General features: G+C 45.9%; 1 protein-coding gene across 1 annotated transcript in view; it reads right to left on the bottom strand.

Moving 5' to 3' along the window:
- Positions 1-1,585: 1,585 nt before the first annotated feature.
- STK32B (serine/threonine kinase 32B) overlaps positions 1,586-15,369 on the bottom strand; it is a 277,362-nt gene continuing 263,578 nt past the window's right edge. The window contains exon 11 of the mRNA XM_061145161.1: positions 1,586-3,389. Within this exon, the coding sequence (XP_061001144.1) occupies positions 3,251-3,389 (139 nt within the window). The 3' untranslated portion in view covers positions 1,586-3,250. The remainder of the gene's footprint in view (positions 3,390-15,369) is intronic.

Raw genomic sequence — 15,369 nt, 5'->3', positions numbered from 1 at the left:
GGGAATGGGGGTTTGGATGAGGGAGGAGGGAAAACTCATCTGAAACTTGAAACTCAGGTGATATGTCTCTAAAGGGGATGGGAGAGGGACTGGGCACTTCACTGGTGGGTCAGGGAGAGGCAGCTTCTGGGAAACCACTGGGACAGGGAGAGAAAAAAAAAAAAGGCCTGGGAGAGCAGTGGGGTCAGGTGGCTGCCAAAAGCAAGCTTCACCCACTTGGAGAGTTTGTGTTGGACTTGCTTTTATCTCATTCATCCCCAATTCATTAGTTGTTGTTGGTTAGTCTCTAACTTGTGTCCTCCCCTTTTGTGACCTCATGGACTGTAGCCCACCCTCTGTCCATGGGGATTCTCCAGGTAAGAATACTGGAGTGGGTTGCCATTTCCTTCCCCAGGGAATCTTCCTGACCCAGGGATCAAGCCCAGCTCTACCTACCTTTGCAGGTGGATTCTTTACCACTGAGCCACCTGGGAGCCCCAATAAATGATTGCCTCCTGTGAAACAGGTGCTTTCAGGACTGCACGTGGGAAGTGTGAGGAGGTAGGCACGAGAGCCTGACCTCTCTTAGGGGTTTGGGGAAAAAGAGGATGAGTCATGGTTGAAGGTAACCCTGTCATTCAGTTGGCAAAATCAGAGCTGTAAGAAAGTCACAGAAAATGTGTGAGGGGGTGTGTGGGGAAGACGATATCTGACTTGGGTCAGGGCTGCCATGAGACCCAGTAGGCATTACGGACGGGGTGGAATTGGCCCATGAAAGTCACGTATTTTGAGATGCCAATGTCGAGATGGGGGCTGAAAAGGGTCCCAGGTAGCAGAGGCAAGTCAGCAAAAGCAGGGAGGTGGCAAGTTAAGGAATCTGTAACAGTAAAGCAGATACTGTTCATCTGCACCCATGTGTGTGCTGTCAGGGCTTCCCTGGTGGCTCAGAGGTCAAAGCGTCTGCCTGCAATGCGGGAGACCTGGGCTCAATCCCTGGGTCGGGAAGATCCCCTGGAGAAGGAAATGGCAACCCACTCCAGTATTCTTGCCTGGAGAATCCCATGGACGGAGGAGCCTGGGAGGCTACAGTCCACGGGGTCGCAAAGAGTCAGACACGACTGAGCGGTGTTTGAGTGGTAATTTGAGGAAACTTTAAGAGTGTTTCTCTTTAGGTGGAGAATTTTCTGTATTTTCCTCTATTAAATAGGTTGTATCTTTGCGTGTGTGAAATAATGATGAGATGATGACAGTGATGATGATGGTGATGGTGGTGCTTATAGTGGCAGTGATGATGGTGATGGTAATGATGATGGTGGTGATGATAATGTGAATTGTGATCGGGTTGGACTGAGCCTTAAATTGCCAAGCTTGGTTTTATTCTGTGGGCAAAGGAAACACGTCACTGACTTGATATACTCCCTATGTCCCTGCCCCCAGTTTATGTTTCTCACTGAATTTGACTCTTAGGGGACATTGCCCATCTCACCCAACCATGAATAAGAACAAAGTTGTAAGAAGGAATCTCCAAGAAATAGTTTATTCTGAACAAGGAACAAGGCTGACTTAAACAGAGCCAGGAAATCCAGTGTCTCAGGCTACTTCCAGCTCCTGCCCCTAATTCATGAACTCAGTCCAGTGAGACACCCTCAGTTTAGCCACGGTCACAGTAAGAGAGAAGCAGCCCGGTTATTTCCTGCAGGGGACAGGATGGTGCCCACAGGGAACAAAGAATGAAAAGTGTACAAAAAAGTGGACACGTGGACAATACCATCTAGAAACAGCCTGGGTTTGAAGGAGGAAAACAATGATCATGTCTTTCCTTTTTTCAAATAAAAACATAAACTAGTGATATATGAAAATGTCCCTTAAGAAATCTAAGAGATTTATGATGTAAATAGTGAAGGTTGGATGAAAAATAAAAACACAGCTGAACTTTTCACAGGAATGCACAAATATCAGAGACTCCAGAAAGATGAGTTCAAAGAATCTAAAACACCAGGCTTGTTTCTACAGAAAACTGACCTGCCCAATGAGTGAAACAGGAAAGTTTCTTGAAATTATGTTGATTATAATGTTGACCAAAAACTGCTACAAAGTAGTTTGGGTATGTCCCACACAGGATCTTAATTAACCTTTTAACAACCCCAGGGGTTAGTTTTTTTAAACCCTATTTTAAATCAAGAAAACTGACACTGAAGTGATTACATGATTGCCTGAGGTCTTCCGGTTAGTAAACAGCTGGGCTGGATTCTGATCACAGTCCTGATTCCAAGTCTAAGCTTTATTCCTGGTTGCTAAAAGCATCTCCCAATTCAAAAACAAAGTGCTCCCTGAACAGATCATCAAGTAGTTTGCTCTTAGCGTGAGCCCACCATCCTCCTAGCATAAACTTTCTAACCAACTGGGCTTCCTAGTTTATCAGTGTGGAGCAGCCTCCTTGATGGCAATTGGAGACCCTCTTTAAGACGGTGCTGATGAGATGATGTCACCCCTTCCAGGAAAGGAAACTTGCATGGAGACAGAGACTCAGAGTTCTGCCCTGGGACTGGGTTTTGTGAGGAACTCTGCTGACACTCTTTAAGGGTGTCATTAACGGTCATTAACTTGACCTTCTGAAAGGGGCATCTTTCTGCCATTCCAGCATGGGGATGGGGTGGGAGTGGAGACCTGCTGCAATTGAAGGTGGGGACAGTGGCAGGCCAACTTAGAACGTCAGAAAGACTGGCCTGGCAGAGGAGGCAAAAGAGGACACTTCCGGTTTTGCTCCAGGATTGGGGGATCGTGTTTCCATAGGCAGGGAAAATGCATCAGACGATTAAGGGCTGCATTTTCAAAAGTATGCTCTGAAGACCCGGGGTAGACCGAATTGCAAAGTTGTGAATGTCTAGTTGCTTTAGGGGATGGGAGTGCACTCCAAATATTGGGGTTCTGTTTCACCTGTATAAATAATGTCATAAATGTCAAAGGTTTTGCATGTCCACTACCCAATTGGATTCTTCCGAAAACTTTGTAATCAGAGGTGGGGCATAGAGCTGTGTAACCCCTTTGACAGATGTGGAAAACTGAGGCAGAGAAAGGGCAAGTCTTGTCCACAGATGTGCCGGGAATGAGCTGGGCAGCTGGGACCAGAACCCAGGCTCCCCCGCTCTGAGCCCAGGGCTTTCTGCATCTGTTATTTGGGGTGAGACCAGGACCATCGCGGCACAGAGAGGGGCTTTCGGTGGGCAGGGCAGAGGTGTGTGCAGTCCCGCTGGAAGCCGCAGGTGGTGGCTTAGCTGCTGCAGCCACGAGAACAGGCATGGGCCAGAATGTTGTTGTTACACCCATCCTGGAGCTTGCCCGGGGCCTGGCTCCCGGCTCGGCCTTCTGTGTCCAAGAGCTGGCCACCCTGCCCCTGCTGCTTCCTCAGCCTGCAAACAAGCACAGCACAGATCCAGTTAGCGAAGCGGAGGGGGGATGTCCAGGGACAGAGGGGAACCAGGGAGACCAAGGAGACTTGCAGGAGCAGAATGCTGTGTCTGGGAGCCCGCAGGCTGGGTCCACACCCGCCTCAGGTGGCTCTGATGACTTACTCAACCCCCAAAGCCTCAGTTTCATTATCTGTAAAATGGAAATAATAATTCCTACCTCGTCGCTCCTTGTGAAATCCACAGGAGATCATGTATATAATTTCCAAGTTCACACAGTAGGTAGAGGGTGAGCCTCACACATCATTCATGCATATATAAGTAGTGAATGCCCACTGGTGGACCAGCCATCATGCCCAGGAGCAGAGGAAGTCCTGGCCAGCAAAACAGTCAGTGTCTCTGTCCTCATCAAGTTTACCACCTGACGGGGAGATGGATATTGATCAAATTATCTCACAAAGATAATTATAGGAGACTGGAATGTAAAAGTAGGAAGTCAAGAGACACCTGGAGTAACAGGCAAATTTGGCCTTGGAGTACAAAACGAAGCAAGGCAAAGGCTAACAGAGTTTTTCCAAGAGAACGCACTGGTCATAGCAAACACTCTCTTCCAACAACACAAAAGAAGGCTCTACACATGGACATCACCAGGTGGTCAACACCGAAATCAGATCGATTATATTCTTTGCAGCCAAAGATGAAGCAGCTCTATACAGTCAGCAAAAACAAGACCGGGAGCTGACTACGGCTTGGATCATGAACTCCCTATTGCCAAATTCAGACTTAAATTGAAGAAAGTAGGGAAAACCACCAGACCATTCAAGTATGACCTAAATCAAATCCTTTACAATTATATAGCAGAAGTGACAAACAGATACAAAAGATAGATTATCAGATTAGATCTGATAGACAGAGGGTCTGAAGAACTATTGACAGAGGTTCATGACACTGTAGAGGAGGCAGTGATCAAGACCATCTCCAAGAAAAAGAAAAGCAAAAAGGCAAAATCGTTGTCTGAGGAGGCCTTACAAATGGCTGAGCAAAGAACAGAAGCTAAAGGCAAAGGAGAAAAGGAAAGATATACCCATTTCAATGAAGAGTTCCAAAGAACAGTAAGGAGAGATAAGAAAGCCTTCCTCAGTGATCAATGCAAAGAAATAGAGGAAACCAATAGAATGGGAAAGACTAGAGATCTCTTCAAGAAAATTAGAGATACCAAGGAAACATTTCATGCAAAGATGGGCACAATAAAGGACAGAAATGGTATGGACCTAACAGAAGTGGAAGATATGGATAAGTGGTAAGAATACACAGAAGAACTATACAAAAAAGATCTTCATGATCCAGATAACCACGATGGTGTGATCACTCGCCCAGAGCCAGACATCCTGGAGTGCAAAGTCAAGTGGCCTTAGGAAGCATCACTACAAACAAAGCTAGTGGAGGTGATGGAATTCCAGTTGAGCTATTCCAAATCCTATTAAGATGATGCTGTGAAAGTGCTACACTCAACATGCCAGCAAATTTGGAAAACTCAGCAGTGGCCACAGGACTGGAAAAGGTCAGTTTTCATTCCAATCCCAAAGAAAGGCAATGCCAAAGAATGCTCAAACTACCGCACAACTGCACTCATCTCACACGCTAGCAAAGTAATGCTCAAAATTCTCCAAGCCAGGCTTCAACAGTACTTGAACCATGAACTTCTAGATGTTCAAACTGGATTCAGAAAAGGCAGAGGAGCTGGATATCAAATTGCCAACATCTGTTGGATCACAGGAAAAGTAAGAGAGTTCCAGAAAAACATCTACTTATGCTTTATTGACTATGCCAAAGACTTTGACTGTGTGGATCATCACAAACGGTGGAAAATTCTTAAAAGAGATGGAAATACCAGACCACCTGACCTGCCTCCTGTGAAATCTGTATGCAGGTCAAGAAGCAACAGCTAGAATGGACATGGAACAACAGACGGGTTCCAAATTGGTAGAGGAGTACGTCAAGGCTGTATATTGTCACCCTGATTATTTAGCTTCTATGCAGAGTACATCATGTGAAATGCCAGGCTGGATGAAGCACAAGCTGGAATCAAGATTGCCCAGAGAAATATCAATAACCTCAGATATGCAGATGACACCACTCTTATGGCAGAAAGTAAAGAAGAACTAAAGAGCCTCTTGATGAAAGGGAGAGAGGAGAGTGAAAAGTTGGCTTAAAACTCAACATTCAGAAAACTAAGATCATGGCATCTGGTCCCATCACTTCATGGCAAATAGATGGGGAAAGAATGGAAACAGTGAGTGGCTTTGTTTTTGTGGGCTCCAAAATGACTGCAGATGGTGACTGCAGGCATGAAGTTAAAAGACGCTTGCTCCTTGGAAGGAAAGCTATGATCAACCTAGACAGCATCCTAAAAAGCGAGACATTACTTTGCCAACAAAGGTCTGTCTAGTTAAGGCTATGGTTTTTCCAGTAGTCATGTATGGATGGGAGAGTTGGACTAAAAAGAAAGCTGAGCACCGAAGAATTGATGCTTTTGAACTGTGGTGTTGGAGAAGACTCTTGAGAGTCTCTTGGACTGCAAGGAGATCCAACCAGTCAATTGTAAAGAAAATCAGTCCTGAATATTCATTGGAAGGACTGATGCTGAAGCTGAAACTCCAATACTTTGTCACCTGATGGGAAGAACTGACTCACTAGAAAAGACCGTGGTGCTGGAAAAGATTGAGGGCAGGAGGAGAAGGAGAAGACAGAGGATGAGATGATTGGATGGCATCACCAATTTGATGGACATGAGTTTGAGCAAGCTCTGGGAGCTGGTAATGGACAGGGAAGCCTGACGTGCTGCAGTCCATGGGGTCTCAAAGGGTGAGACATGACTGAGTGACTGAACTGAATTTATCTCACAAAGAAATACCTGAACAGATAAGCACCCAGACTTACAAAATACTCCATGACAAACAATGTTGAGGGCGTTTAATTTTTTAAAACATTTTTTTTCTTGAAGTACAATTGATCTGCATCATGTTAGTTTCTGGTGTGCAGCAAAGTGACTCAGTTATATATCTCTACTTGTCTATTTATATGTTCTTTTTCATATTCTTTTCCATTGTGGCTTATCACAGGACATTGAATACAGCTGCCCTTGTCATTTATCTATTTTATGTACAGTAGTTTACATCTGCTAATCCCAGACTCCTAATTTATCCCTCCTCCCTTCCTTCTCCGTTTGGTAACCATAAGTTTATTTTCTATGTGAGTCTGTTTCCATTTTGTAAATAAATTTATCTGTATCGTATTTTAGATTTCACATATAAGTGATGTCGTATGATATTTGTCTTTCTCTATTTAACTTACTTCCCTTAGCATGATAATCTCTAGGTCCATCCATATTGCTGCAAATGGCATTTTCATTCTTTTTTATGGTTGAGCAATATCCCATTGTGTGTGTGTATACATATATATATATATGTATATGTATATATACACTACATTTTCTTTATCCATTCATCTGTTGATAGACATTTAGGTTGCTTTTGTGTCTTGGCTATTGTAAATAGTGCTGCTATGAACAGTGGGGTGCGGGATTTTCTCTGGATATGTACCCAGTAGTGGGATTGCTAGATCATGTGGCAACTCTATTTTTAGTTTTTAAGGCTCCTCCTTAAAAATAGTGGCTGCACCAATTTACCTCGAGGGAGCAGGGATGTGAACACTGCATTTCCTAACAGCTGGCCACCTGGCTGCCTTCCACGTGATTGAGGAGGTCAACATCCTTCCCTTTCTGATCTCATCAAGTTCAGGATCATGCCCTAAACCACAGCTCTCACGGCGTGTAGATGGTGAGGCCAAAACATGAAGCTGAGACATTTAGGGAGGCAAAGAGAAGTCTAGACCAGGGAAGAGCTCAGCCCAAACCCTGGGTCTCAACACCAGCCACTCGAGTCAAGGGGCCAAGCTGTCTATCTTCTGAGCCTCAGTTTCCCGATCTGTCACTGGGGCTATATCACTTACTTGGTGGGAGGCTGAAGGGAATCAGAGAGGATGGATATGAAATATCTAGTACAGAGCTGGAAATAATCATATTACTAGAGTTCTACCTTGTTCTGAAAGACATGGGTTTCAGCCGGAATGTAACTTTTACATTAGTATGTTCTGTTAGACGGAGTGCAGGCCTACTGCTTGATTTAAACGAAAGAGTTGATTGACCCAACAAACTTCTGTGTGTGCTTGTCATGGGCAGAGCACTGTGGATGGCCCTCAGATGAACACACACACAGCCTCAGATGGATCACAGTTTGTGTGTGTGTGTGTGTGTGTGTGTGTGTATGGTGGGGATGCTGTGTGTGTGTGTGTGTGTGTGTGTGTGTGTGTGTGTGTGTGTAGTGGGGACACCTAGTGTTTGGAACCATGCTAGTATTTGAGCAAGTCCTTCAGCCAACGCGGAAATACCAGCAGCAACACAGTGGTTTATAAGAGAGGGGATTTGGTGGCTAACGCCTCCTGTCCTTTGTCTTCTTATAGGAACTAGGACCAGGTATGCAGTCCATCTGCCTCTGAGGCTTGCACCCTCCAGGTGGGACAACTGGGAAAGGCAGTCAGGATAAAACACATCACCCTGGTGGAGGAGGGGTGAGGACCAAGGGGACAGAGCTGGGATCTAAAGGACACAGTGGGCAGGGAGGGGAGAGTGTAGGGGGAGGGAAGGGGTGGTTGGATTTCTTCTGCAAGGCTGGGATTGTCTGAGAATCTTGCTCCTGTTTTCTTATTCCCTCCTATTCATTCAGAGAGACTCTCTCAGGCATCTCTGGAGAGAAAATCAGATCAGAAATAGGGAAAACTCAAATGACTAAGAAACCTATGGAAGTGAAAAGGAAATTGTTTTACTTACAAAGTAGGACATCACTGTTTGGTTCACATCTGTGATGTTGCATAATTCTCTAGGTATATTGCAAGATAAAGATGAATGCAATTAAGATTTTCTTTCAAGTGCCCAAACATAGCATAGATAGCATTACTATCTCTAGACTTCTGTACTCTCTGATTATAATGCAAAATAAAGCTTCAAAAGCTGCATAATAAAGAATGGAGCGAATGGAAGAGGGAGCCGCAGGAAGGGAGAGATGGAGTCTGAAGTATCGTGTAGGTCAAGGAAGGCTTCTTGCAGGAGGCAGCTTTTGAGCTGGGCTTTAAGGATTGGTGTGGAATGTGGGGAGCTGGAGGGAGGGAAGAAATTTGAAATGAAAGGACACCAGTGCAGCAAGGCACAGAAAGTGAAAAAAACCAAAATTCCAGGGTGGATCAGAGTCTTTTCTGGAGCTGTGTAGTTTCAGCCACTTCAGCTCCTCCTCTTGGACAGAGCTGTTTTAAAGAGAACTGGCTCTTTCAAGTCTCCCCACTTCTATGGAGGGTCGTATGTGGAACAATATGACCTGAGAGCTGGGGGCCTCAAACAGCAAGTAAATGAGATGTGAGTCACGCTGCTTGCAACTTACCACCAGGCTCAGTGTGAGATGAGGAGACAGAACCAAGAAGGACAGACCCTCTCTAGACACCCACCATCCCCCTACAGGCCTACAGAACTGGATTCTGATCTAGTTCTGGGAGGCTCCAAAGCCTGCCTTCTTCCCTCTGAATCTACAGTCCCACCCACCTACCAACAATTCACCATCCATCTACCCATCCACTTTCTCTTCACCTATCCATATGTTCTACTCCACCCATCCATCCATCCATATGTCCAACTATCTGTCCCACTCCACCCCTAGTGTCCACTCCTACTCACCTAACTGTCCCCCCATCCACTTACTTATTCACCTACCCATCCATGCACCTCCTATATAGAAATCTATCTACCTCATCCATTCATTATCCATTCATTCATCAATACATCTCTTCATCCACCCATCAGCTCATCATGTATCTAGTCTCACCTGTCCATCAATTCACTATCTACCCCATCCATTGATTCCCCCAGAGACCCCCTATTTACCCATCCACCCACACAGCTACCTCCCATCTATCACCTGTTCATCTTCTATCCATCCAGCCATCTATCCATCCACCACCCTTCTGTCTATTCATTCATCCATCTACTCCCATATTTCCATTCATCTGATCAATCATCTGATCTACCTATTACTCCCATATCCTTCCACTCATTCTTTCCACCAGCTATGTGTGTGCCAGGCTCTATGTGCCAGACTCACAGTTGAGGCTTGGGAGCAGAACAGACAGCAAACAGTGAATGTTCACTATGATGAAGTCTCTGCCAGAGGAGGCAGTATGGCCTGGCATTCAGGGCCTGGGCTTAGAGCCAGCCTATCTCATTCTGTCCCCCAGTCTGCCACTTACTAGTCACATGATTTTGGGAGACTAGATTCAAACCCAGGTCTGCCTGTCTCCAAGGCTCCTGCTCTTTCCACTGAATCTCACGCCTTTCAATCTGGATCTGGGAGGGGAGAGCGTGGAATGATTTTGCCATGCTCTGAAGAAATTAGAAAGGCTCAGTTTGCTCAAATAGAAACCCAGGAACCAAGACAATGATGTAAAACCATATGGTTGGCCCCAAGAGCTCACTTCCATGACTAGCCCAGAGCCCAGTTATCTATATTTCAGGAGGAAATGAAAAAGGATTTTACATATCTTAGTAGATGTAGCCCAAGTCTACTGATGCAAATTGGCTAGTTATCTCTGCAATGGCAGGAACATTTAATTTTCTCAGCCAACTTTATCAAATTAATTGTCAGTTTTGTGACCAGAATTCTGATTGATGAATGTGAATACTCTCAACGTCCCGAACTCAAGCATTAATTGTCAGAAGGAAGTGCTCTGTGATGGAGACCATCGATTAACGAGAACAGTACACATTAAAATTCGTCGTAATATGGGCTGGAGGCATTTTTCAAAGGCAAAGCACTACATAGGACGAGAAGAAAATGGTTAGCAATCAAACTAATTTCAAACCAAGCTCTTTCACACCCCGAGGATGCAGTCAGATTAATACCAACATTGATCTACAGCCTCAAATCCTAGGTGTGGCCTGGCTTCCTGGTTCAGAGTGAGCAGCTCTCCTTTGTGCTGGGCGCTTCAAAAAGGAAAACACTTCAAGTACTGCCACACCTGTTCATGTCACTTCACTGGCTATATGTGTCCATAACTGTGTGGCAACTTGGAGTGGCCGTGTGTCGTGGTGGGAGAATGCAGTCTTTGGAATCATATAGAATTCAATCAGGATCCCAGCTTTGCTGTGAGTGGCTGAGGGACCTGGGGGAACTCACCCAACTTCCTGAAGCCTCTCATTCCTCACCTGTAACACAGCCACAATACCACCTCTTTAAAGAAGATGAACAAATGCATAGTATCTACCTGCCTGTAACAGGCACTTTATAAAGGGCAGGGGTTTTTATGATGATGATTGCAGTGTGGATGTGTGATGCATGCGTACTCAGTCATGTCTGATTCTTTGCAATCCCATGGACTGTAGCCCACCACGCTTTTCTGTCCATGGAATTCACCAGCCAAGAATACTGGAGTGGGTTGCCATTTCACCCTCCAAAGGATTTTCCCAACCCGGAGATTGAATCTGCATTTTTTTTTTGCCTCCTGCATTGGCAGGCAGATTCTTTACCACTACGCCACCTTTCTTTGTTATTGATTGCAGTGTGGGGATACTCCCATTTCACAGATGGAGAAACTGAGGATCAGTAAGTCAAGTTTAACTTCCTGTGGTAGTTCTGATGAATGTCTCCCAGCAAAGAGGCCCCCACAGATGGTTCCATTCTGGGGGGTCAAGGAGGGAGACACAGAAAAGTGCAGGGTACTGGAATGGGGTACATATAGAGTGGCTGAAATCCAGTTGCACAAGTCGCAGTGGGATCCAGAGGGGTCTGCAAACCAGGAAAGGCTGGGCATGGAACTTGTGCCTGGAACCGGGTCTCCAACCTGGTTGCTGGTCTCCCCTCCTCTGGGAAAGGGCCACAGCGTGCCATCTGTAACCTTGCATCAGCCGGCCGGGGGCAGGTGCCCAGACAATGTGTGCTGGAAAGCTGGGCAGGTGGATGCAGGAATAGACGCCCAGCCAGGTTTCCGCTGCTCATCAGCCGCCTGTTTGCACAGGTTGGCAGGCTCTGTCTCAACACACTGAGGGGGAAAGGAAGCCAGTCCCAACCGAATGGAGTAACAGGGTATCCTCGCTGGACAAGAATTCATGACCACTGGCAGAACTGGTGAGCTCACAGACCTTGTGGATGACAGTTTGCATGAGTCAAATTGGAGCTTTATCTCTTGTGGCCAAGGGAGTTGAGATAGGTTGCTATTTTGTGTGTATATGTAAGTGCTGGTTTAAAAATTAAGGCAAAATGAAGTCTGACATGGCACTTAATTGACACAGTACTATATTGGCCTGGTAATTTTGTGTATAATAAATATTACTAGCAAACATTTGGGCAGTGCTGACTGATCGTGTAGGGAGGGTGTTAAGGGCTTAACATCTGTTCACTCACTGGTCCATATGACCGTCTTTCATGTGGGGTAGGTTTTAACACACCCTTCCCTGGTGGCTCAGACAGTAAAGAATCTGCCTGCAATGTGGGAGACCGGGGTTTGATCCCTGGGTTGGGAAGATCCCCTGGAGAAGGGAACGGCTACCCCCACTCCAGTATTCTGGCCTGGAGAATTCCACAGACAGAGGAGCCTGGCAAGCTACAGGTCATGGGGTCGCGAAGAGTTGGACACAACTGAGCAATTTTCAGTTTCACCACTTTACAGATGAGGAAACTAAGGCACTAGTGTGAGGTCCGAGGTGACAGAGCAAACATGAATCAGGATTCAAAAATCAGGCAGTCTGTTTCCAGAGGCTGTGCTCTTAGCTGTAACGTATAGTGCCTGTCTACGGTTAATAAAAACCAAAGAGTCAAAGTTACTGGAAAGTTCTGGAAGGGCATGCACCAACTTCAAAAACAGTTGTCTTTTGGGGGATAGAAGGTGGATATTGAAGAGAAGCAAAAAACAGTCACCTGGTCTAATTGTTTGCACACTGCAAGAATCCCTTCTCTAGCATCCCTTGCACGGAGCCAGCCCGTCTTAACCGTCTTAACCCAAACCCCACTGCCCTCCTCCCCAGATAGTCCACTTCACTTGGGAACTGCTCACATTCTTACAAACTTTTCCTTCACTTAGAACTTCAACTGAGAAATCTGTGGCCTGATAGCTCCTTCCCCTTGGCCTTTGGTGCACTTCCTGGAATTATTCAGATGATTCTAATCTTTCTCTTTCTAGGGATATACCTCCAATTCTTAAGAGCCCCCTGAACTAACCACCTTCCACTGTCCCCCAGGTTCACCCCACCCCCCTCTCCACCTGCTCTCCAGCCTGGGAATCTGACTTGTAGCTGCTGCTGCTGCTGCTAAGTCGCTTCAGTCATGTCCGACTAGGAATTGAATCAAAAGCTCCCAAGCTCTTTGGGCTTCCAGGGCTTGACCCCTCAGGAGCCCTGGCAGAAATGAGAAGGACCAAGGGCATTAAGTCTGGGCATCAAGTCCCCAGTCCTCTTCCTGTGCTGGCCCCTGGGGCTGCTGGGAACCTTGGAAGGTCACTGCTCCAACTGGGGGAGCCTTCTGGATGGCTTCCCTCTCATCTCTTCAACCTTCCAGTGGGAACACCTTGCCTTCCCCAAAGCCACAGTTCACTTACTGCACAAGCCTCTATGACGCCCTTATAGCCACACCTTTGTAAAGGGTCCTTTGTAGATAAATTATCCTTGGAGAGTGTCTCCTCTGCAACTCTGACCGATACAACATCATTTTTAGCTCCCCATGAGATGTCTCTTCCTTAAGTAAAAGCTCAGTATAACTGGCTGTTCTACTTTCAAACCTCATCACTTATTGGGAAGATCACCTTGTATGCAACACTTATCTTGCAAATTCAATAACAGCCTTTGGCCAGAAGCATTAAAATTCTATTTTATCTGCTATTGCCTGAAGCAAAACCTATTTGAAGAAGTCTGAGGATGGTGTCAGCTGCACCTTGGGTGTGATATAGCAGAAAGGAGGGGATTATCTTATTAAGCATCCTCTCTCCATATATATATATATATATATATATGGACCCCTTTCTCAAACAGATGAGCTCTGGGGGAAATAGAAGGGATGGCAGCCCCAGGTTTCTGAGTGATAGGGACTGAGATTCATTGAGTTCATTCTTACTCAACACCTCCTCATTTAATACCTACACCCAGCCTTCCAGATAAAGTCGGGCAAATGACTCCTTCTCTGTCGATGTCATGTGTGTGTGCTAAGTCACTTCAGTCGTGTCTGACTCTTTGTGACCCCATGAACTGTAGCCTGCTAGGCTCCTCTGTCCATGGGATTCTCCAGGCAAGAATACTGGAGTGGGTTGCCATGTCCTCCTCCAGGGGATCTTCCTGACCCAGGGATAGAACCTGAGTCTCATGTGTCTCCTGCAATGTAGGCAGATTCTTTACCACTGAGCCACCAGGAAGTCCTCTGTAGATGTCAATACTTACAAATCAAGGTCGTGGTGAGGATTTATTTTAGATAAAATGTAAATGTGTATAAAGCATCAAGCACAGTGCATGGCATGTAATGGACTTTTAATATTCTAAAAAATGGTAACCTTATTTCACTTAACCGGCTAGCAATGAGATCTCCATTCCAGGGAGAAAATTAGACCACCACTTCCAACAACAACATTTACTCTAAAACAGATCACTGGATCCTATTTATAGCTTTCAAAATTACACATAGCCTTATTTCACATAGGATTTATTAAGGCTTATAAATATTCATATAAAAATTAGGGTACCTCTTTTTGGCTAGAGAAAACTGATTGAAGGAAAAATAAAGATGGGCCTTTAAATGAGTTAAATCTGAGCAGACCAATGACCATATGTACTTTAGAGCAACATGATACAGGGTTGTATACAGTTGAGGCAATTTGTGTGTCTCCTTTGGCTGACTGAAAACTTGCCGCATTTTATTTTCTGTGGCTGAGATGGATATGTCAGGATCAGTTACCCTTTTTTATGCAGCTGCAATTTCCTTTGACTGAGACCCCAGCAAAAAGGACAGAGGGCCCTGATTCCTGTGTGATTTCTTGATTTTGAGTTTTCATGGAACTAGAGTTTCCCTCCGGTCACTTTCCTCAGGGGCTGAAATTCCTCCCGCAGTTCCAGGCCACAGAGTTGATTTTCCCTGGCCATTTTCTTGTCCTTTGGAAAGGTGTCACTTTGCTTCCCATTTCTGGATTCCCAGAAAGCCTAGCCTTCACTAACTCAGTCGCCTGGCCCCTCTCTCCACTCTCCCTCAGACACATCACTGCAGTTACGCTTTTATCAGTTTCCCTGACCGTGAGACAGACAGGAAGACATCTACGGATAGACCTGAGACGAGAACTGGGCGAGAAAGTGGCTGCGGGTCCCCGTCCCCACCCTGAGGCTTGACACATAGCAGGTGCTCTCGACTGTCAGCCGCTGTTCCCTTTCACCTGCTCCTGTAAAATCGAAGTTTGCACCACATTTGGAATCGCAGACTACAGAGAATGTCAATGCACTGGCCTTGATTTCAGAGGCTGGATTCTCAGAGTCGGCCTCTTCCTAGCATGGACGTTAGAAGGAAGGTGCCTGTGGAAAGGTTTCCTCATTTTATAGAAGAATCTGGGAAAAGTGACTATAACTCTGTCCCTCCTTCCCTGTGGGTTATTGAAGAGCTGAGAAGGATGTCAACGTTTTCTGTCAGTGACGCAGACCCTGGTCAAGTCATGGAGTCACTGATACACAGCCCAGCCTTTGATGACATACTTATGGGGCCTGAGGCTCAGAGGAGCTGGAACCCCACCAGGCTGGCCGCCGAGAGCAGCAGGGCCAGGACCTGCAATGTCCACTCCATTCCCAAGCCTGAGATGAGTTGTCCTCATACCTCCTGCCAGCAGCTCCCAGAGCCTCCAGGCCACAATGGAGGGTCCCTAT

This window comes from Dama dama, chromosome 6, assembly GCF_033118175.1.
Source record: "Dama dama isolate Ldn47 chromosome 6, ASM3311817v1, whole genome shotgun sequence".
Lineage (NCBI taxonomy): Eukaryota > Metazoa > Chordata > Mammalia > Artiodactyla > Cervidae > Dama > Dama dama.
This window is presented reverse-complemented; position numbering and strand designations above follow the sequence as displayed.